Source organism: Rhinolophus sinicus, linkage group LG10 (genome assembly GCF_036562045.2).
Source record: "Rhinolophus sinicus isolate RSC01 linkage group LG10, ASM3656204v1, whole genome shotgun sequence".
NCBI lineage: Eukaryota > Metazoa > Chordata > Mammalia > Chiroptera > Rhinolophidae > Rhinolophus > Rhinolophus sinicus.
In genome coordinates this window covers 41,000,430-41,022,904 of record NC_133759.1, presented here as the reverse complement: position 1 = coordinate 41,022,904, position 22,475 = coordinate 41,000,430, and the positions used below count along the sequence as shown (strand labels likewise).

The window sequence follows — 22,475 nt, the reverse complement described above, 5'->3', positions numbered from 1 at the left end:
CCCAGGAAACTCCAGTACAGGAATAGGGAAGTGAGGCAGGGAAGGAAGAAAAGCCAATAAAGGCTGCATTATCAAGCAAGTTACTGCTGTGGGAGAGCAAAGCTTAACCCTACTCTGGGACAGCGTGAGATGCCCCCGAGTGTTCCCACCTGCCTGCTCTGTCAGTCCTTGGCTGAAGGCTGCTTCTGCAGTGGGGTGGAGGGTGAGCCCTCAGGCACAGATGCAGGTGCTGGCATCTGGAAGGTCAGGCTGGCAGGTACCAGAGTGGTGAGGGCTGAAGCAATGGGCAGGAGGCGGGAATAAAAGCCTGTGCCATAGGCATCATAAGGTTGTGGTCCTGACACCTTGGCTACTTACCTCTGGAGCTGAAAAAGCAAGATGGGGTACGCTAGGGCCTGTGTGTGTGTGGTCGGGTGAATGGCAGGGGTCAGTAGTTAACAGAGAACTGGGGCCCTGCCTTTCTAACAGTATTCTGTGAGCCACGCTCAGGCATTCTGGGCCCTGTTAATGAATTTCAACTTGATCCTAAGAGCAAAGGGAATTGAGTAAAGAGTTTTATGCAGGAAGGTGACGTGGTCAGGTGTGTGGTCTGGGAGCAAGCCTGTGGCCGTGGAGTAGAGATATGGTGGACTGTGGTTTCCCACTAGCACAACCAATATCCACTTTTTACAACGTGTAGTCTGAAATACCCTTTTCCTCTCATGAAATGAAATTTATGCATAATATAACCTGCCTCTACACAATTACAAACTGAAACATACAGAAGAAACAGAAGGAACACGGTTCATGGGTCATGTGTTTCAGTGTGTCAGAGCTTGGGCTTGTTGACAGCAGAGTGACAGTGAAGTCACGAGAAGCCTGCACCTCAGTGTAGACTCAGTGTGAGTGCCACGGCAGTGCACTCACCTGGGGACAGGTGTGGATGTTGGGCACTCAGATGCCACGAGTGGCATTGCTCTTAGCAATGAGATTTTCTGAAATGGTGACCATCTCCTTGTACAGTTTCTCAGAAAACAAAGTATAGCCTTCCTTCAATTTACCTGATAATTACATTATCGGAAAATTTAGGGTATATTGAAATAGTGTCAAATGTACTTGGGGTTTATATGTAAAATGAAATTAGGTTCTGGACTCACGATTCTAGAAAGACTTTTCTATAGGAATGCCCAGAGGGATGTTAGAAACTCCAGCAGAACCTGGAATGTGCTTTGTTTTGCAATCTTGTCTTTCTACCGTTTCTGGCTACCTCCCTTCCCCCCTCAATAAAAGTCAGAAGTGCCATCTCATTAATTATGATGACAAAAAAAGGCCCTCCATAAATTTCCAAAACACCTCCGGGGCCGTTATCACCCCAATTGTGAACTAGTGCTGTAGGAGGTAGAGTGGGAGGGCCCTATGATTACTTAGCTGGAGGAGGTGCTGGAGAAAGCAGTCAGGAGAGCCAAAGTTTGCAAACTGGCATGCACTGGGGTCACCTGGGACTCTTGTTAAAACTATGTAGGCCCCACCCCGGGATTCAGATTCAGGAGGGGGCCAGGTAGAGGGAGGGGGCTGCGGCTGGCGGTGAGAACTTGCATTCTAATGTACCCTGAGTCAGAGAACCACTCATGTAAGTCAGTGTTTGACTGTATGTTACAATCACCTGCGGAATTTAAACACCAATCGTCCAGGCCACACCAGAAACCAGTTAACTCAGACTGGGGCTGGCACCCCGGTAGCAGTTTTTTAAAGGCCCCAGGCGATGGCAATGCACAGTGAAGGCTGAGACAAAGGGCACATTAATGTACATTGGAAGCAGAGGGGACTTTGCTGAAATGCACATTTTGGTTCAGTAGCTGAAGGGTAGGACCTGAGAGTCTGCGTTTCTGACAAGTTGGAGATGATGCTGATGTTGCTGGTCCATGACCACACTTGGAGAAGCAAGGCGCTGAGGCAGAGGTTCTCCAAGTGTGGTCCCTGGACCACTGGAGTCAGCATCTGTTGAGAACTTGCTAGAAATACAAAATCTCAGGCACCACCCAGACTTCCTGAACCTGAAAATCTGGGGGAGGGCCGAGCGATCTGTGTTCTAACAAGTCCCCCAAGGGATTCTGATACACGGTCCAGTTTGAGAACCACTGCTCTTGGGTACTCCTTGGTGTCCAGGTAATAGGGTTCGGTGGTTTGGTCATATACTGAGACGCAAAACTCAAGAGATGATGCAGGTTTGGGAGGTTCCAGGAGCGACATTGGTATATGCAGAGGGTGCCTCTCCTGGTAAAACAGGGAGTCCCTTGTTTATCTGGGCCTTTTCCTCAGCACATGCGGCCCCACGGGCATGAGGGGACAAGGGGCAGCCTAATTCAGACTGAGTCTGGGGCTTTTGGAACCCCCTCCCTTCTTCCCTGCTCAGCCTGGGTCCTCTGGTGGGCAAAGTGAAGGAGTACCAGGTGGAGACCATCGTGGATGCTCTCTGTGCCAACATGCGGTCAGAGAAGGAGCAGCTCAGAGACATTGCTGGCATCGGCCTCAAGACCGTCCTGTCGGAGCTCCCCCCTGCATCCACAGGTACCCAGGTCCCAGGGACTAAGTGCTATTATTTGTCCTACTTTATGGTTAAAGAAACTGAAGCTTAGAGAGGTGAAAGGGTTTACCTAAGGTCTACCAGCTGGTCAGTGGCAGAGAACTCAGACCCAGATCTACTTAAGTTCATGGCTCAATGTCAGGAATGCTTTTAGCTGCAAGTAACAAAGCCTAACTCATGGCAGCTTGAAGAAGTAGGGTATTGCTTTTCTCACATAATTCTGGAGGGATCAGCCTCTCCATTTTTGCAGCAATTCACTTAGCAGCTCAGTTAGGACACGGTTGAGTCTCTGCCCTGGACTCTTACCTTTTATAAGAAAAGCATGTGTTTCTCCAGAAGACTTTGACCTATAACTCACAGGGCAGAACAGCATGACCTGGTCCCTCCTAGGAGCAAGGGAGTCCAGGAAAGGAAGTGCTTTTCCCACCTCCCTAATGGATGGCAGAAGGAAGGGAGGGGTCAGGTGTGGGGTGAGCTGGCCAGCAGATCAGCTATCAGTTTTTCAGCTCCCCGAGCTGTTTCCTTTAGTTTGGTCGGGCCTCTGGGTCAGAGCTGGGACCAGTTGAGCCCTGGCTTCCCTGGTTTAACAGGTTTCTCAGGGACCTGGGTTCAGAAATACAACCAGAGCAAGGGCTGACCAGAGGTGGAGGCCAGCCCTGTGCCTTACCTTGCCCATCTTGTGCTTTGTGCAGGCTCCGGACTGGCCACCAACGTGTGCCGGAAGATCACTGGCCAGCTCACCAATGCCATCGCCCAGCAGGAGGATGTGGCCGTGCAGCTGGAAGCCCTGGACATCCTCTCTGACATGCTGAGCAGGTGCGGGAGGTCACCTCGCGCAAGGAGGACCCCGGCGGGAGGGGGAGCAAAGGGGACAGGGAAGGACTTAAATCCACAGAGTCAGCACCTATTGCACACCAGGCCCTATGCTCAGGGCTCCTTAATTGTCCCAGCAGCCCTGCAAAGGAGAACTTTTTGTCACAATTTTATAGGCTGTGAGAGGTGATGTGGCTTGCCTGAAGCCACACTGTCAATAAATGGCATAACCTAGGATTTGAACTCAGGTCTCTCTACAACAGAAGCCCAGGTGTGTTCATCCTCTCCCTTCACCCCCTTCTTTTTCTTTCTTCTTTTGAGCTAATACAGCTGGGCCATTGTTTTACATTGCCCTGCACATTTTGTAAGTATTCATTCATTCATTCAATCTCCCAAGATTTGAGCCCCTACTTTGGGGCCAGAGTAATGTCAGATGCTGGACTAGTGCTGGGAATGTGAACTGGCTCAGTCTTGATCGCAGCTAGGGAGGAGCTCACAGACACACCAACTGTGACTGGAGAAGGACAACAGTGAGGATAAGAGCAGGGCCTGCAGCTCAGAGGAGGAGCCCCTAACCCAGCTGGTAGGTGGGGAGCTTTCCTAGAGAGGTACCTGCTAGCTAAACCTTCAACGATGGACAGGACTTGGCCAGGCGTGGGCAGGCATAAGGGGGACACTGAAAGAGGAGACGCCTTCGGCCCAGCTAGTAGAGGCAGGAAAAGACATGGGGTCCCAGGGAGTCTGCAAGTCAGTTGTGGACTGGGGTCTACTGTAGAGGGGCCCGTGTGGCGAGATGAGGTCCAAGGGCTGGACAGGAGCCCAGGGTGGGTGACTAACAATTATACTGAGGGTGTGAAGAGCCTGTGGAGGGGTATTTGGCAGGGGCTGAAGAGTGCTGTGTAGATATTTGTGCGTTTTAGGCCGATTTTCCTACCTGCAGTGTGCATGGTAGATGGGAGGGGGTGGAACAGGCAGGGAGATTAGTTTGGAGGCTTCTGCAGGCAGGTGAATTCCGGTTGTATTTTGGATTTAGACTCCGCAGGGCTTGGAGTGGGTGACAGAGGCAGAGATTCAAGGGCGATACCCAGGGGCACAGACATAGGGCCATTACTGTGGTGGGGTGCCCTCTGAGAGTGGGAGCAAGTCTGGGGAGAAAGGCAATGGATTCAGCTTGGGGCATGTTGAATTTGAGATGCCTGGGATCGCAACTGAAAATTCCGTGAGGGTAGGTTCTAAGGCCAGAGTCTACCTTGCTCACTCAAGCTCCCAGCTTACTCCCTGTCACGCAGTAGGTAAACACATATAAAAGGAACCCAGAAGAGATGTCTGAGCTAGACAGCGAGATAGGGGAGGGTCAGGTCAATGTGTTTGTGTGCAGGAGAAAGAAGAAAAAGTCTTAGGACATGTGTTGGACAGGAAATGCACCAGTCTGGTCTGAAGGTGAGGACAGAAGCTGCTGAGGTAGTCAGTCAGGGGCTGCCTTCTACCTGTGCAAAAACCATTCTCTTGTGTTGCCTCTTGCCTTAAGGCCAGAGCTCAGTTTATCTAAAGAGCACTGGAGATTGAAGGAGTTAAGCAGAGGAATGACCAGATCGGAAGTAGAGTTTAGACCACTCAGGACTCAGTGGGAGGTAGGGGAGGTGGACACTGAAGCAAGGCCCAGACTCCCAGGAAATCAGGACCGCCTCAGTGTAGCCCCCTGGACACATTGCTGTTGGGACTTCTCCCCAGGCTGGAAGCCTGGACACCTGGGTTCAAGTTCTGGCCTTGCATTTCTAGGCCAGGTGGCCTTAAGAAGGCCCCTTCCCCTCTCCACTTTCTTTCGTGTAATAATAAGCACGCTGTGCAGTTGTGGGGCTCCTTTTTGTGTACCAAGGGCCATGGGGGTGTCATAATTCCAGCGAGGAGGCCAGGAGAAGATGGGGGAGGGGAGGTGCCTGGCCCAGTGCCTGCCCGGTAGGCCCACCTGACGCCCCCTCCGACTCCCCAGGCTGGGCGCCCCACTGGCTGCCTTCCATGCGAGCCTCCTGCACTGTCTCCTGCCGCAGCTGAGCAGCCCGCGCCTGGCCGTGCGCAAGCGAGCAGTTGGGGCGCTCGGCCACCTGGCGGCCGCCTGCAGCACTGACCTCTTCGTGGAGCTCGCCGACCACCTGCTGGACCGGCTGCCCGGCCCGCGTGCACCCGCCAGCCCCGCCACCATCCGCACCCTGATTCAGTGTTTGGGCAGCGTCGGCCGTCAGGCGGGCCACCGCCTGGGTAAGGGAGCAGGGCCCCCTGGGCAAGGCTGCAGGGCCGAAGCGAAGATGTGCTGGGGGAAGGTTCCGGGGCCCGGGGCTCCTGGGGTGCCGGCCACCGCTAGGTAAGGGGGCGGGGTGTAAGTACATGAAAGGGCAGGGCGGGGCTTGAGAGGCAGCAGGGCGGGTCCGCAGCGCCATCTGCTGAGCCTTACTCCAGGCTCTCGGATAATTACAAATCATTCCATCAAACTTAGATAAAATGTGTTCTGTTCTCCTACTTTGACAAGTATACCTTAATAACAACAACCTGTAAGCCGGGTTTGCGTTTTTTAAAGTTTTTATTGGGAGATAATGTAGGTTCAGTAAACCGCACTGTTTCAAGTGTACAATTCAGTGTGTATTGGCCTTTGCGTACACCCATGAAACTACCACAATCAAGATGTAGAACATTTCCATCACTCCCAAAAGTTTCCTTGTGCCCGTTTGTAGTCCATCCCTCCCTCTGCCCCACCCCAGGGAACCAATGATCTGCTTTCTTTGACCATAGATTAATTTTACAGAAATGGAATCCTGCAGTCTGGTTTGAACTTATTCTCAAACACCTTGGAGTTCCAGGCTCGAACAGGACAGAGTGGGTAGAGTTGGCCATGGGCTGCCCCTCCCTTCCCTCTGTCTCTCTCACTGCGAGGAACCTTACAAGTACACATGGGGACCCCAGCCTGCAGTCCACACTCTGTCTACTCCCCCCAACACACAAACGCCACACAGCAGCCACCCTTTGGCCATTCTTGGGAGCATGGACCCAGGAAAGAGGCCTGTACAGGAACCAGACGAAGGTTTAGGGTCAATTGGGCAAGAAAGTGGGGAAGGGTGTGGCTGGAGGGAGGCCAAGGCAGAACCCTCTGAAGCCCAGGGATGAGGCAGGCGCCATTTTTGCCTGGTCTATACGGGTAGTACCTGCTTCTCCCCTTTTTCCATCCAGGGCTACAACCTAGTCCAGGAAATACGGCAAAGACATGAGTAATAGTTTCAGCCACAATGCTGCTTATTGAGTGCCTACTCTGCGTCAGGGCCTGGGCGTAGCTCTTTCTCTGCATCATATCATTCATCACAGAATCTCTGACGGGTAGGCATTGTTATCCCCACTGTGAAGATGAGTGGACTGAAGTCAGAGAAGTGTTGTGACCTGCCCAAGACCCCAGCGCTCATAGGTAGCAGAGTCAGAGCTGCTGTAGAACCCACATCTGCTTGACTTTGAAGCCTCTGTGTTGAATTTGCAGTGGTCAGGGCTGTGGGTGCAGGGAAAGACTAAGCATTGTGGGTGAGGGGAGCCTGGGAGAGGGTTGTCCTTAGTGATCCACCCGGCCCTGCAGGGGCCCACCTGGACCGCTTGGTGCCCCTGGTGGAGGAGTTCTGCAAACTGGATGACGATGAGCTCCGGGAGTCCTGCCTCCAGGCCTTTGAGGCCTTCCTGAAGAAGTAGGTGCTGCGGCTTGCTGGAAGATGGGGCGGGGCCCAGAATTTCTTTGGGAAGCTGGTGGGGATGGGGTTGGGGGCAGTATGCTGGCCTCAGAGCAGTAAGATCTCAGGACTCCCCACTGGGCCCTGTTCCCTACACTGTCCTGCCCGGGTCCACCAGAGCTGCCTCATCCCACCCCACAGGTGCCCCAAGGAGATGGGCCCTCACGTGTCCAAGGTGACCAGCCTGTGCCTCCAGTACATGAAGCATGACCCCAACTATAACTACGACAGTGACGGGGATGAGGAGCAGATGGAGACAGAGGATAGTGAATTCAGTGAGCAAGGTGGGTGGCCAGCTTGTCATTGGGGCTGGAGCACAGAAATGGCTGCAGCCTTACTGGGATCCCCTAACCCCCCAGCCAAAGATAGGGGCCACATTTTGTTCCTTTATCCTCATCCCAACTGTTCCTCAGTCTCCAGCCCTGCCTTCCATAACCTGAGTTCCCCAATGTTCCCATCCTTTCTGACTGCACAGTAACAATAGAAGTAATCACGGACATTTATTGAGCATCTACTGGTGTCCTAAGCACTCTCTTATTTCATGTTCCTTACAGTAACCCTAGAAAACCAGGTATTTATTATTATCCCCATATTTCAGACAAGGAAACTGAGACTTAGAGAAGTGATGTGCCTGAGATTACACAGCTAGGAAGTAGCATAGCTGGGACGTAGAGCCATGTCTGTCAGACTCCCCTACCTCTATGCTGCCATCTCTGTACCCTTTTAGTCATGGCTTCCAAGACACAATGCTTTAACCCAGCAGAGTGAAACTCTAATGGTGGAATGATAGGCACTGACGGGAGATTTCTGATGGGGAATGGATTCAGTGGCTTCCTTCTGTGCCTGTGGTCCTGTCCGTCACTCAGATAGATGCCCCTGGATAATGAAAGCAGGACATTGATGGAGGCAAGGGACTTAGGGTCTGATGGGGAAGCTGGAATGAGATGGGATGGTAGGAGACGAGATTGGACAGGCATATTGGAGCCTCAAATGCCACACCAGGGAGATTGGGCATTTTCTTGTCAGTAACGGAGCTATGGAGGTTTCTTTGTGGGTGGCATAGAGTAGAGGTAACAAATAATAGTCCATCAGATGGAACATTTACTAAGCTGACCATCCATGGGACAATCTGTATGGCTCGCTGTGGCTTGCCCAGCTCTGTGAGTCTGAGTCATCAGCAGAATGGTGTGGGTAGGAACACACTGGCCTCTGAGCCTGTGCTTGTCATGTCACTCGTTAGGACCATCCCCCTCTGAGCCTCATGTGTCTCCCCAGGTGATATGGGTAGGCCCCATAGGTCCTAACTGTTCCCTAATTGTGTGACCTCTGGAGAGTTTCTTACCATCTCTGAGCCTTATTCTAGTCACCAGTAAAATGGGGATCAAGGCACTTTGTGAGCTTGTGCCTCTGGGGGTGGTTTGGAGAGTAGGAAGCCCCACAAACACAACATTTCCGGCTTGGAAACTGGAATTGGACCCTTGAGAGGCTGGGATTTGGGGTGGAGGAGCAGGGGGCAATGCCAAAGGGAGGCCCTATTGCCTCGCCTTTCTGGAATCCCAGTAAATGAAACATCACACAGCCAGTCCTGAAACCAAAGGATGGGTTTTATGCCCCACATGGATTCTCAAGGTCCGCACTAAAGACTTAGAAATCAATTTTTTCCCTGGTGTAGTCAAAACAACAAAGGGTTTGGAGGCAGAGGGAGGACGCTGGTTTAATTCCAACTATTTCCCTGTTCATGTAACTTGGGGTCAGTCATGCCCTCTGAGCCTCAGTTTCTTCATCTCTACAGTGGGGAAGTAATCCCCGTCTCACAAGGTCGTTATGAGGCTAAAATGAGGTGTGGATTTGAAGTGCCTGGTGCCATCCCCAGCACACAGTAGGTGTTCATTAAATGGTAGGTAACATTCCTGATAGGGTGTAAATAATGATTACCAGAAAGGTAAAGCACAGGCTCAGCTCCTTCCTCCCTGACCCCTCACATCTCTGTTCTGAGAGAGAGAGACCACCTGGATGGGGCAGGTGGCTCTCTGTTCATCTGGTACAGAGTGCAGGGCTCCATGGGTGTCTCGTTCCTGCCCCAGAGAGTGAGGACGAATACAGTGATGACGATGACATGAGTTGGAAGGTGCGCCGGGCAGCGGCTAAATGCATGGCGGCTTTGATCAGCTCCCGGCCTGACCTACTGCCCGAATTCCACTGCACCTTGGCACCCGCGCTCATCCGCCGCTTCAAGGAACGTGAGGAGAATGTCAAAACTGATGTCTTCGGGGCTTACATCGTGCTGCTGCGGCAAACACGGCCCCCAAAGGGATGGCTGGAGGCCGTCGAGGAGCCCACTCAGACCGGTAGCAGCCTCCATATGCTGCGAGGACAGGTGGGCACGCCTTCACCTTTCGCTCTCTCCAGCCCCCACTCACAACTCACCTTCCCTCCTACTCTCAGCCCTTCCATCTGTCCATCTTCCCACCCGTCCACCCGTCCCACCATCTATCCATCCACTGAAGTGTGAGTATTGAGCACCTACCGTGTTTCCCCGAAAATAAGACCTAGCTGGACAATCAGCTCTCATGGGTCTTTTGGAGCAAAAATGAATACAAGACCCGGTCTTATTTTACTATAATATAAGATCGGATCTTATATATCATATCATATCATATCATATCATATCATATCATATCATATCATATCATATCATATCATATCATATATATCATATCATACCAGGTCTTGTATTAACTTTTGCTCCAAAAGACACATTAGAGCTGATTGTCTGGCTAGGTCTTATTTTCGGGGAAACACGGTACTATATGCACAGCCCTGTGTATCAGGTGCTAGGGCACAGTGGGGAACAAGACCGATGAAGGCCTTGCTCCTGAACCACACAGTTTTGGGGTCTTGCTATGGATTGGATGTGGAGGGAGGAACAGGGAGGTGTCAAGTGAGTTCCAGGCCCTGGCTGCAGCATAGAGTGCAGTTCCCCGAGGTGGCAGAGTGTGGCGAGGGTGACGTTTGGAGTTCTGTTCTGGACATTTCTGTTCGAGGTCCTTGGATGTCTGAGTGGAGACATCAGGTGGGCAGTCGTCACTCGAGTCTGGTATTGGCGATGCAGGTCAGGAGTCATTCCGGTGCTGGCACCTGAAGCTTGGGGGAGTGGATGGGCTCATCTGGAGAGAACCCAGCTGGGAAAGGGAAGGGGCCTAGTGCTTCCCACCTCGGGGTGTTAGGTGAGAACCAAGCTGCCTCTGGCTTCCCTGGTCTTGTGTAATTTTGAGCAAGTTACTTCATATCTCTGTACCTGTTTCCCCATCTGTAAAATGGGCCCAGGAGTAGTCCCTACCTCAGAGGGTCTGAGTATAGAATTAGGTGCCTGATAAAGAGCGAATGATGGAAAGCTTGGCATAGAGCCATCCTCTCCATGCTGAGGTCCTCCATGGGCACATGCCTGGGTAAAGCGCCCCAGGAGTAGGTGCGGTGTAGAGGTTCCCTGGGTGGTCACTAACCTCCTCCACCTGCCCACAGGTGCCCCTTGTGATTAAGGCCCTGCAGCGGCAGCTTAAAGATCGGAGCATCAGGACTCGCCAGGGCTGCTTCAGTCTCCTCACCGAGCTGGCGGGCGTCCTCCCTGGCAGCCTGGCAGAGCACATGCCCGTGCTGGTAGCAGGTAGGAAGGATTGCAACCTGGTATCTGCTGTCCTGGGCCTTTCCCAACCTTCAAGGGTGTCCCTGTTCAGCGACATATGGTGGCTGTCCTTTACCAGCTATGAGAACAAGGCTAGGGTACAGGCCCTACATCCTGGTTTCAGATGGGTTCCCTGGCCTTGTGTCTCTCAACTCTGGTCCTGGCCAATCCCTGAGCTCTTAGAATCTGCTGCCTAAGAGCCCAGGTGCCTGGATCCAGCTCAGGTGCCTGTGCATGTTCCACCCCCACACCCAGGGAGGGCTGTGTTAAGTCAGGGTCTATGGCCTGTAATCTTTGCACCCACCCCGCAGGCATCGTCTTCTCACTGGCAGACCGTTCCAGCTCCTCCACCATTCGCATGGATGCCCTAGCCTTCCTGCAGGGGCTGCTGGGCACGGAGCCGGCCAAGGCCTTCCATCCACACTTGCCCACCCTCCTGCCACCTGTGCTGACCTGTGTGTCAGACTCTTTCTACAAGGTTGCGGCTGAGGCCCTGCTGGTGCTACAAGAGCTGGTACGGGCCCTGTGGCCCCTGGACAGGCCTCGGATGTTGGACCCAGAGCCGTACGTTGGAGAGATGTCTGTGGCCACCCTGGCTCGCCTCCGTGCCACCGACCTGGACCAGGAAGTGAAAGAGCGGGCCATTTCTTGCATGGGCCACCTCGTGGGCCACCTGGGTGACAGGCTGGGGGATGACCTGGAGCCGTCATTACTGCTGCTCTTGGATCGCCTACGGAATGAGATCACCCGGCTGCCTGCTGTCAAGGCACTGACACTGATAGCTGCGTCCCCGCTGCGGCTTGACCTACAGCCCATCCTGGCCGAGGCACTGCCCATTCTGGCCTCGTTCCTGCGCAAGAACCAACGGGCGCTGCGGCTGGCCACACTGGCTGCCCTGGATGCCCTGGCTCATAGCCAGGGGCTCAGCCTCCCTCCATCTGCTGTGCAGGCTGTGCTGGCCGAACTGCCTGCTCTGGTCAGCGAGAGCGACATGCACGTGGCCCAGCTGGCTGTGGACTTTCTCGCCACTGTGACCCAGGTCCAGCCAGCCTCCTTGGCCAAGGTCAGTGGCCCCGTGCTCTCAGAGCTGCTGAGGTTGCTACGTTCGCCCCTGCTGCCAGCAGGTGTGCTGGTGGCCACCGAAGGCTTTCTGCAGGCTCTGGTGGGGACCCGGCCCCCCTGTGTGGACTATGCCAAGCTCATCAGCCTGCTCACTTCACCTGTTTACAACCAGGCTGCGGATGGCGGGCCAGTCCTCCACAAGCAGGTGTACCACTCTCTGGCTCGGTGTGTGGCAGCCCTCGCAGCTGCCTGTCCCCAGGAGGCAGCAGGCACGGCAGACCGCCTGGTCTGCGATGCCAGGTCACCCCACTCCAGCACAGGGGTTAAGGTCCTGGCATTCTTGTCACTGGCCGAGGTGGGCCAGGTGGCTGGGCCGGGCCCCCAGCGGGAGCTGAAGGCAGTGCTCCTGGAAGCCTTGGGGTCACCCAGTGAGGACGTCAGAACGGCTGCCTCCTACGCGCTGGGCCGCGTGGGCGCTGGGAACCTACCCGACTTCCTGCCCTTCCTGCTGGGGCAAATCAAGGCCGAGCCCCGGCGGCAGTACCTGCTGCTACACTCGCTCAGGGAAGCCCTGGGGGCCGCCCCGCCCGACAGCCTGAAGCCCTATGCTGAGGACATCTGGACCCTGCTGTTCCAGTGCTGTGAGGGTGCCGAGGAGGGCACCCGGGGGGTGGTGGCTGAATGCCTCGGGAAGCTGGTCCTCGTGAACCCTCCATTCCTTCTGCCCCGATTCCAGAAGCAACTTGCTGCAGGTAGGGGCACTGGTATGGGCAGAGGTGGCCCAGATCAGAGGTGGGCAATGTGTCCCTAAGTGTCAGAGTGGTCCACACAAAGTGATCTAGTTTAAGTGATGGGGTCTGAGAGTCATGGTCTGTATAAGATAAAGGCAGAGGAGCCATTAAAAACTATTTCCTGAGGCTTACAGGCCTCCTCCTGTGGGACCCTCTGGGATGGAGCAGACAGAATCCTTGATATGTCCCTTCAACAAATAAACTTTTCACGATGCCACTTTTGTAATCCTTGGGCGGACAGCAGTCTTATGCTCCAGGCAAAGGTTAATAAAAGCAGTTCTCTAAGGGACCAGAAACTGCAGTCTGCAGAGTGCAGCTCTCTGGAGGTAGTTGGAGCCAGGAGCAAGTGGAAATGTAGACTAGGGTTGGAGGCCTGGGCAGGAACCAGGGGACAGGTTTTATGTGGTTAGATCAGGGCATGTCAGGGTGTTCTACAGCTCAGGGAAGAAGAAAGCAGGCAGGTGTACCTGTGGAGATATTTGGGCACCTGAGAACGAAAGGCCTCCAGGCCTCGAGCTGGTCAGATGATGCCCTGATAAGGTTTGAGCTCTGTTCCTGAGTTTGGGTTTTTCAGATTCCACATATAAGTGAGATCATAGAGTATTTTTTTTCTTTGTCTGACTTATTTCACATAGTATAATGTCTGCAAGATCCATCCATGTTGTAGCAAATGGCAGGATTTTCTTCCTTTTTGTGGCTGAATAATATTCCATTGTGTGTGTGTGTCAGTGTCACATTTTCTTTATCCATTCACCCATTGATGAACACTTAGGTTGTTTACATGTCTTGGTTATTGTAAATAATGCTGCAGTGAACATGAGAGTATATCTGTCTCTTTGAGATAGTAATTTCATTTCCTTCAGATATATGTCCAGAAGTGGGATTGCTGGGTCATATGGTAGTTCAATTTTTAATTTTTTGAGGAACCTCCATATTGTTTTGCATAGCGTCTGCACCAATTTACATTCCCATCAAGAGTACACAAGGGTACCCTTTTGTCCACGCCCTCACCAACATTTATTTTTTGCCTTTCTGAGGACAGCCATTCTAACACACGTGAGATGATATCACACTGTAGGTTTGATTTGCATTTCCCTGATGATTAGTGATATTGAGCATGTATCTGTTGACCTTTTGAGTATCTTCTTTGAAAAAAATGTCTATCCAGGTCCTTTGCCCATTTTTAATTGGATTATTTGTTTTCCTATTGAGTTATATGGTTTCTTTTGTATATTTTGGATATGAACCCCTTATCATAGTTTGCAAACATCTTTTTCCAATTCCATTGCTTGTTTTTTCACTTAGTTGATAGTTTCTTTTGCTGTGCAGAGCTTTTTAATTTGATGTAGTCCTACTTGTTTATTTTTGCTTTTGTTGCTTGTGTTTTAGGTGCCATATCCAAAAAATTATTACCAAGACCTATGTCAAGGAGCTTTATTCCCGTTTTTTATCTAGGAGTTGCATGGTTTCAGGTCTTACATTTGTGAGGTCAGACAATTAAGTTCGCGAACTCATCCTAGAAAAAGTGCTACATACCTCATTGCTGAATATCACTAAAGTCACCTTTGAAGTACCCCCCCTTGGAAAGCTATGCACTGACTCCAGCACTTAGTCCACCCTTCAAAGCAATTTAGAACTCTCTTTCTGGTATGACCATCAGAGCTGTCATCGTATTATCCTTGATGTCCCGAATGTCATCAAAATGTCTTCCTTTCAATATTTCCTTTATCTTCAGGTAAAGAAAGAAGTCATTGGGGGCCAGATCAGGTGAGTAGGGAGGGTGTTCCAATACAGTTATTTGTTTACTGACTGGAAACTCCCTCACAGACAGTGCTGTGTTGTCATGATGCAAGAGCCATGAATCGTTGGCGAAAAGTTCAGGTCGTCTAACTTTTTCACGCAGCCTTTTCAGCACTTCCAAATAGTAACCTTGGTTAACTGTCCAGTTGGTACAAATTCACAATGAATAATCCCTCTCATCTCAAAAAAAGAAAAAAAAAGAAAAAAAAAAAAAAAAAAAAAAAAGGTTAGCAAGATCATTGAAACAAATTCACAAACTTAATTGTCAGAGCTCGTAAGTCTTTATTCCATTTTGAGTTCAGTTTTGTTAGTGGTGTAAGATAGGGGTCCAGTTTCAGTTTTGTATGTGAATATCCAATTTTCCCAGTACCATATGTTGAAGAGACTGTCTTTTCCCCACTAAGCATTCTTGGGTTTTTTGTCAAATATTAGTTGCCCATATATGCTTGGGTTTATATCTGGGCTTTTGATTCTGTTCCAATGTCCTATGTGCCTGTTTTTATGCCAGTACCATAGTGTTTTGATGACTATAGCTTTATAATATAGTTTGAAATCAGATGCCTCCTGCTTTGTTCTTTCTCAGGATGGTTTTGCAATGTTTGGGATCTTCTATGGTTTCATACAAACTTTAGGATTGCATTTTTCTGTTTCTGTAAAAAATGTCATTTTAATGTGAGTAGTTTAGAAAGGAATTGAGAAGCATGTGGGACAGCTGCTGATTCTTTCACCCAGTGAGACATGTATTTCCTTCCCTTTCTTTAGCTTCTCTACTCAGAAAGCAAGCAGAAAGCAAAATTAAGTGAGTTCTTTATTCTCAGGCTTTGGAGATTCTCTGAATTCTATTGGAATCCCCTTGGCCTTCAGCCTACTTGAAGTACAAGTGCCCCCTGCTTAGAGAATGCAGGGCTGAGGAGTAGGGCTCAGTAAGGCTCAGAATCAGCTTTTGAATTCTGGGTCTGTTTGCTGTGTGACCTTAGACCTGAACTTAACTTTCCTGGGTCTCTCTTCCCTCATCCATAGAATAGAGATTGATAATTTTATTAATTATTTTAATTCTATAGTCTTTATTATTATCAACCAATTAATAGGACCATCCTGAAGATTAATTGATATAATGTGTTGAAAAATAGAATGCCGTCCCAAGGCCTGAGCAAAGATCTTTCTTTGGGTTGACCACTGTCTTGGGTTCTTGGTTCTCAGTTTGTATCCTGCTATGTGGTTACCTGAGAACTGACCAGTTTTACGCTCTCGGCTGCAGCAGGAAGAATTCAGGGGAGATTCTAGGCTACCAAGGGAAATGGCAGCATCCACTTCCTCAAAGATTGGGGGAGGGGTTTTCACGTGAGGAGGGGGTACAGTTCTGTCTCCCATGGAGGCAGAGGCGTCTTGGCACCTTCCGACCTGTGGGTATCTAGGATTGGCCCTGCCCCTCACCAAGCCACTGCCTCTTGTCCCGCAGGTCAGCCGCACACCCGGAGCACTGTCATCACAGCTGTCAAGTTCCTTATCTCGGACCAGCCCCATCCCATCGACCCCCTGCTGAAGAGCTTCATTGGTGAGCAGAGCATCCCCTCTGCCCACAGCCCCGTTCAGTCTCCTCCATAGCCCTTGAGCTTGGGCTGATTTTACTTGCACATTAGCTGAGGGGAGTTGAAGACCCAGGAGGCCATCTCACTCCCCCAATAGCAGCAGGCCCTGGGTTCAAATCCTTGTATTGGCACTGAGTTGCTGGGTGAGCCCAGCAAGCCCCTTTTCACCTCTGAGTCTCAGTTTCCTCATCTGTAAAATGGGGACAAGAAATCCTTATCTGCAGTTCTAAGGTTGTTTTGGAAACCCCCATGGGTTATTGAGGGGGAAAGTGCTCCATGAACACACAGGTTCTTAGAAGTGTGAAGTCACCAACCTCTCACATACATTGGTTGGACAGGGCTGCACTGGGACAGGGAGAGTGGCTCCCTAACTTGTCCTCTGTCCCTGGGGCTTTCTGGCCTGAGGAGCCCAAGCAGCCTTCATTGGGAGGAGGCTGAGCCCTCCTCCCTTTGGGGCTCTACAGGACCAGGCTTACTTCTTCAGAACTCCAAGCCTGTGGGCCTTTAACTGGACCACACAGGAGTCTGGCCCTCCTCATCCAGGCAGGGCAGCCTAGTGGACTGTGGAGAGGTTTTGGAGTCTCCCAACCTTGAGTTCAAATCCTGGCTCTGCCATTCCCTGGCTGTGTGAGCATGGATGGATCATCTCATCCTCCATAAAATGGGGGTGCTGATCTCCACCTGCTGGGGCACCATTGTGTGAAACTAAGGAGTCAGCAGATGTGACTGCACTCTGAATTGGAGAACATGCCCAGAAGCTACAGCAATATCATCAGCAGCAACTTTATCCTGTGTCCTGACCCAGCAGACGCACGCTGCCCTAGCCCTGATTTCTGATTTCCTCCATCTTGCCTTAGCTGCCCATGGCTGGCCCCCCCAGGGCCTCCACTTGGATGTTTGGTTTTTGTTGTATGTTTGAACCAGTTTTGAGCTCTCACTGTGTATCAGGTCCCATGCTAGGCATTTTAATATACCTCATCACAATTAATTCTCACAGTCCCCTGCGTGGAATGTAGGGCTGGCCCTATTTTACAGATGAGGAAACTAAGGCTCAGAGAGTAGATTTGAACTCAGGTCTTGTTGGTTCCCCACAGTTGTGTTCTCACAGAGAGTGGGGAACCTAGGAGCCAGCATGGTACAGTGGAAGGGCCCAGAGACTGCCAGCCCTGGGTTGGAATCCCACTCTGCTGAGAGATTGTTCTTCCCAGTGTATCACATCAGGAGGCACGTAATGGCAGTTTGTCCCGTGTCTGGTGATGGTAACTCTGATCACCTGATTAAGGTAGAGCCTTCCAGGTTTCTTCACTCTAAAGTTACTCCTTTTCCTTTGGAATGAATAAGTATTTTTTAGTCTATCAAAATATAGATAGCCTAAATATAGATAGACTCTTCCTCATCAAATTTTTACCCACTATGTTTTGCATCCATTGTGATTTCTTGCCTGAATCAGTGATTACTGACAGTTGCCAAATGGCAACTTTCTAATTCCAGCATCCCTTCCATATTTATTAGTTTGCATTCTAAGGAAGGACTTTGCCTTCTCCCCCATTTATTCATATCATTATAGACTCATGGACTCCTATTTCATTCAGTGGGCTATAATCTGTTAGTGTCTTTATTTATTTTGATTCTCAAGATTGTCTCAGATTTAGCACGTGGGAGCCCTTCAAACTGGTTCCTATGTTCATTGATATGTTTTCATCATTCTTTGAGCATATCTTTAGTTTTTGGCTCAATGAGATGCTCCAGTCTCATCTTTCCTGCCCCAGCCCTGGAATCAGCCATTTCTCCCAGGAGCTCTGATTCCTTTTGATGGAGAATGGTATTTAGAATCCAAAATCTGGACACTAAGTGTGCTCATTGCTACTGGAGTTCCATTGCTTCTAGGCCCTTTCAGCAGACAGTACATACTAGGAAATGTATGTATGTATGAATGTATATACACAGATGGGTACACGTGTATCCATGTGTTACTTCCTGTTCTAGTCCAGCACCACAGGGTTCATTCTAGCGTTCTCTCTTTCCATATACCCTTCTCTTACAGGGAGAAACCCAGCTCCTATTGTTATATCTACAAGATATTTGTTCTCTTAATTTTGGAATACACAGAAAATAGTCTGAGAATTGCTAACTTTTGTCTCTGTGACAAGTCAATATTTGTTTATAGTTCTTTTGTCTTTAGCCTGAGGGCATGTAATCAAAATTCTTTGTTTGGAAGTTAGTTAGGTGAGTTGTTTTCTCTATCATAACCCGGGGTGGTTATGTTAATTATTTGAAATACAGTTAGGTTTTCTTTTTTAGGGATTCCCCCCATTCTTGATTTTATTTATTTTTTGAATATATAAAACATCAGCATAGTTATTAATAAGTCTAAACTACAAAAAAAGGTATACTCAGAGAAGTGCTGTGTGACTGTAATTTTCTTCACCTCTCTGATCTTCAGGAGCCTCATCTGTAATAATATCAAGTTAACATTTTTGCTAAAGCACATAGCAGAGGGCCTGGCACAGAGGATCTTTGCTCTGTGCCAGGCCCTCTGCTATGTGCTTTATATACATGACCACATTTTTAATCATAAACACAGCTCTACAGTATAGGTACTGCTATTACCCCCATTTTACAGATGAAGACATTGAGGCTCTCCAAAGTCCCCTTAGGAAGTGGTAGACTCTGGATTTGAAGCCAGGCCAGGCTCAAGTGCACATTCTTATCTGGACTTTGAAGGCTTCTTGTGCATGGTACAAAGTAGATGCTCAGAACATGCTCGTCCCCATTCAGCCAGGTCTGCGCAACCCTCATGAACCAAATAACCAAGGAGGGGGTGGAGGTGGTTTGTGTCTTAGCTGTGTTGTCCCTCACACCCCCTCTCATCTTTCTGCCAGGAGAGTTCATGGATAGTTTGCAGGATCCAGACCTTAACGTGCGCCGGGCCACTCTGGCTTTTTTCAACTCAGCCGTGCACAACAAGCCCTCGTTGGTCCGGGACCTGCTGGATGACATCCTGCCTCTCCTCTACCAGGAGACAAAGGTCCGCCGGGACCTCATCCGAGAGGTAAGGCCTGGGGAGGACTAAGCGGGAGCCCTTGGGCCTGTCTGGGGGAGCTGTGCTGAGACTTAGGATCGAGCTCATCAGATGACCAGGCCCTATGGTCTGGGTCAAGTCCTGCCCCTTGATTTCCCAGCTATGTGACCTTGTCAGGGCAACCTAACCCATGCTGAGCCTCAGTTTGTCCTCACAGGCAAAATGAGCAAAATAATCATGTCTGCATCATAGGGCTGTTGAGAGGATACCATGAGGTAAGTCCTGCAGCTGCTCAGAACTGCTCCTGGCACCTGGTTAGCACTCAGTGAATATTGATGACTCTTGTTATCACTCAACATTGAGAACGTGTTTGTGGAGTGCCAGCCCTACGCCTGAGTGCGAGGACTCAGAGATGGACCAGACATGGTTTCTGTTCCAGGGAGCTCATGGCCTCCTGAAAGAGAGAGATACCCACTCTGCTGAGTATTTGACTTATTTATAGCCCGATTGGAGAAGTTAGGCTTTAAGCTTAGGGCAAAGATTAAAGGTGACTTAACAGCTAAGTTATCACATAATGTGATAAAAAGGTCTGAACCACTTGGCATCACTGAGGAGGAAGTGACTGTTTAGAGGGGTTAGGAAAGTTTCCCACAATAGGGTTCATTTGAGCTGAGCGTGGAGGAGTGAAAAGTTTACCATTAAGAGCAGAGCCTCATGGTTAAAAGCTTCAGAGAGACCTGGGTTTTTAATTCTGGTTCAGCCACTTATTAGCTGTGTGTGTCCTTGGGCAAGTTAATTAACCTCACTGAGCCTTAGTTTCTTCATATGTTAAATGGTGTTAATAGTAACACTGGCTTCCTAGGGCTATGTGATGCTTGAGTAAATTGTCATCTCTCAAGCATTCAGCACAGAGCCTGGCACATCATAACTGCTCAGTAGATTATAATAATGATAATTATTGTTACCATTATCAAAGGGCATTGCAGGCTGAGCAAAGTCATGGAGACTTGAGAGCATGATTTGGGGACAAGACACATACTGAACAACAGAGGTATGGGGTGTGCAGCAGGAACTAGGGGAGGTGTTCTTACACTCTGAGGTCCCATCCCCTAAACTTTTGTCGTCCTGTCCTGCAGGTGGAGATGGGGCCCTTTAAGCACACAGTGGATGATGGGCTGGACGTGCGGAAGGCGGCCTTTGAGTGCATGTACTCACTGCTTGAGAGCTGCCTGGGCCAGCTGGACATCTGTGAGTTCCTGAACCATGTGGAGGATGGCCTGAAGGACCACTACGATATCCGGGTACGAGGAGCCCCCTACCAGACCCATGCCCCCCTCATACCAAATGGCATCTAAGCTGGAGAACTACTGCCTCCCTGGTGTCTCTTCTGATTCTCCAAGTGTAGTTGGCATAGTCGACGTTACCATTCATTCTACAGATGAGGAAACTGAGGCCCAGAGAGGGAGAGACTCTGGCAGGAACCCAGGCGGGAATTAGTGCTCGAGTTTGGACTTGAGCTCCAGGTGTTGGATCCAGAGCCTCTGCTCTTCCTCAGAGCCTGCTCCTTTCGGTCCTGGGCCATTTCACCAAGAACTGTCTCCTTCCTCCTGGGCAGATGCTGACCTTCATCATGCTCGCACGATTGGCTACCCTGTGTCCTGCACCGGTCCTGCAGAGGGTAGACCGGCTCATTGAGCCCCTCAGGGCCACCTGCACTGCCAAGGTAAGCCCCTTGCCCAGCCCTCTGCATACCTGCCAGGGCCTCTGCAGATGGTTCGTAGTTACCATTTACTAAGAATTTCCTGTGGTACAGGTGGTGTGGGACGTGCTTCCTTTAATCATCATCATCATCATCCTGTAACGTATGTCTTATTGCTTCTTATTCTTACTATCGTGTACACAGGGGAACAGAGACGGAAGTGAAGTTGTTGATCAAGGCTACACAGCTAGTAAATTGCAGGGCTGGGATTCAAACTCACCTCTGTCATTCATTAATATTTCTTGGGTGCTAGGCCTTACACAAGGTACTAGGGATACAACATTGAACATGATGGGCTCCCTCCTCTCACATTCTAATTGGGAAACTGAGTCAGACTCTTAGATAGAAATCATTGACTGATTGATATGGGGTGCAGTTGCTGCTAGACTGGGGTGCCTCAAGGGTCCGGAAGAGGGATCTGGGGCAGAAGGCCTCAGGGAAAATTGTAGTGTTGGGAACAGAGCCTGGCACATCCAGGGGGTACCCAGTAAATACCTGTTGAATGAAAGAACTAATTTAGGTTTTGGAAAGGTCAAAAAGAGAGCAGAGTATTTCAGATTGGAGCTTCAAGAGGAGAGAGACCTGTAGAAGAGTAATTTTTAAGTAGCAAAACCTTTTCCCCCCAAAATGAAATCTTATGTGGATAAAAGATAAAATTGGTAACTAATAGAAACCTGTCTTGTAAGTTTCTATTTTTAACATATGCTTAGCATGAAGTCAAACAGTGGTTCTGGTGGGCCATTGAACTCTTTTGACAGTCTCAGTGGCTAAATCATTTCTAGTTTTCTTTGGACCATATGGCATGGAGAAAATTCCTAATTCACAGGGAAGAGCTGCAAATGGTGTTGCAGCATCAGGACACCCTTCAACTCACTTTGATCCGAGACCTGCACCAAAGCCACTCAGTCTGGCTGCTCAGAAGATACTGTTTGTTGGGCACTGTGATGAGAGCTTGTCACATGCACGGCCACAGTCCCTGACCTGCAATTCTGAAACCTATAAAGCTCTGGAAACTAAAAGCTTTTTAGTAACTTCTTTGGCAGCAAAACTTAACTTGAACTGGCATGAGTCTGATATTCATTCATATTCTTACATTTTTCTATAAATTTAGTGGGGGAAATATTAGTATATTTGATTACAGGGTATTGTACCAGAACCATGTTATCTGCACATGACCATCTTTCTAAAACCCCCAAAATCCTGAATTCCAAAAGCGTATCTGGCCCTAAGGGTTTCAGAGAAGGGGGTGTGGACTTCTGTTGTCATTTAATCCTCACAGCAGCCCTCTGAAGGAAGCTCTTACTGGTAGGTGGGGAAGTGAGAGGCAAAAAGGTGACTACCTGAAGTCAGCGCTCACGGGGCAGAGCCATTTAAACCCAGGACTGTCCAACCCCAATACCGACTTCTTAACCACCACAGATTCTTTAGGGGGAAGAGTCTGTGTTGTCTGGGTTGTCACGGAGGGTCTTTATTCTATAAGCAGTGGGGGGAATTCCAGAGATTCTCTGAGTAAGTGGGAGACGGTTGGGGTGAGGAAACAGAAAGCAGACAAGGCAGTTTGCGATGTTTACTCTCCGGTTGCATCTGCAGAATGGACTGCAGATGACCAACTAGAAGACTGTCACAGTAATCTATT

General features: G+C 49.9%; 1 protein-coding gene across 1 annotated transcript in view; it reads left to right on the top strand.

Annotated features, from left to right (window-relative positions):
- The window catches only part of CAND2 (cullin associated and neddylation dissociated 2 (putative)), a 30,496-nt gene that overhangs the window by 5,522 nt on the left and 2,499 nt on the right, over nt 1-22,475 (top strand). Inside the window, exons 3-14 of the mRNA XM_019746669.2 lie at nt 2,393-2,547; nt 3,256-3,379; nt 5,367-5,632; nt 6,987-7,092; nt 7,276-7,418; nt 9,219-9,511; nt 10,657-10,798; nt 11,128-12,630; nt 15,929-16,024; nt 18,941-19,110; nt 20,217-20,381; nt 20,696-20,803. Coding sequence (XP_019602228.1) covers nt 2,393-2,547; nt 3,256-3,379; nt 5,367-5,632; nt 6,987-7,092; nt 7,276-7,418; nt 9,219-9,511; nt 10,657-10,798; nt 11,128-12,630; nt 15,929-16,024; nt 18,941-19,110; nt 20,217-20,381; nt 20,696-20,803 — 3,271 coding nt within the window. The remainder of the gene's footprint in view (nt 1-2,392; nt 2,548-3,255; nt 3,380-5,366; nt 5,633-6,986; nt 7,093-7,275; nt 7,419-9,218; nt 9,512-10,656; nt 10,799-11,127; nt 12,631-15,928; nt 16,025-18,940; nt 19,111-20,216; nt 20,382-20,695; nt 20,804-22,475) is intronic.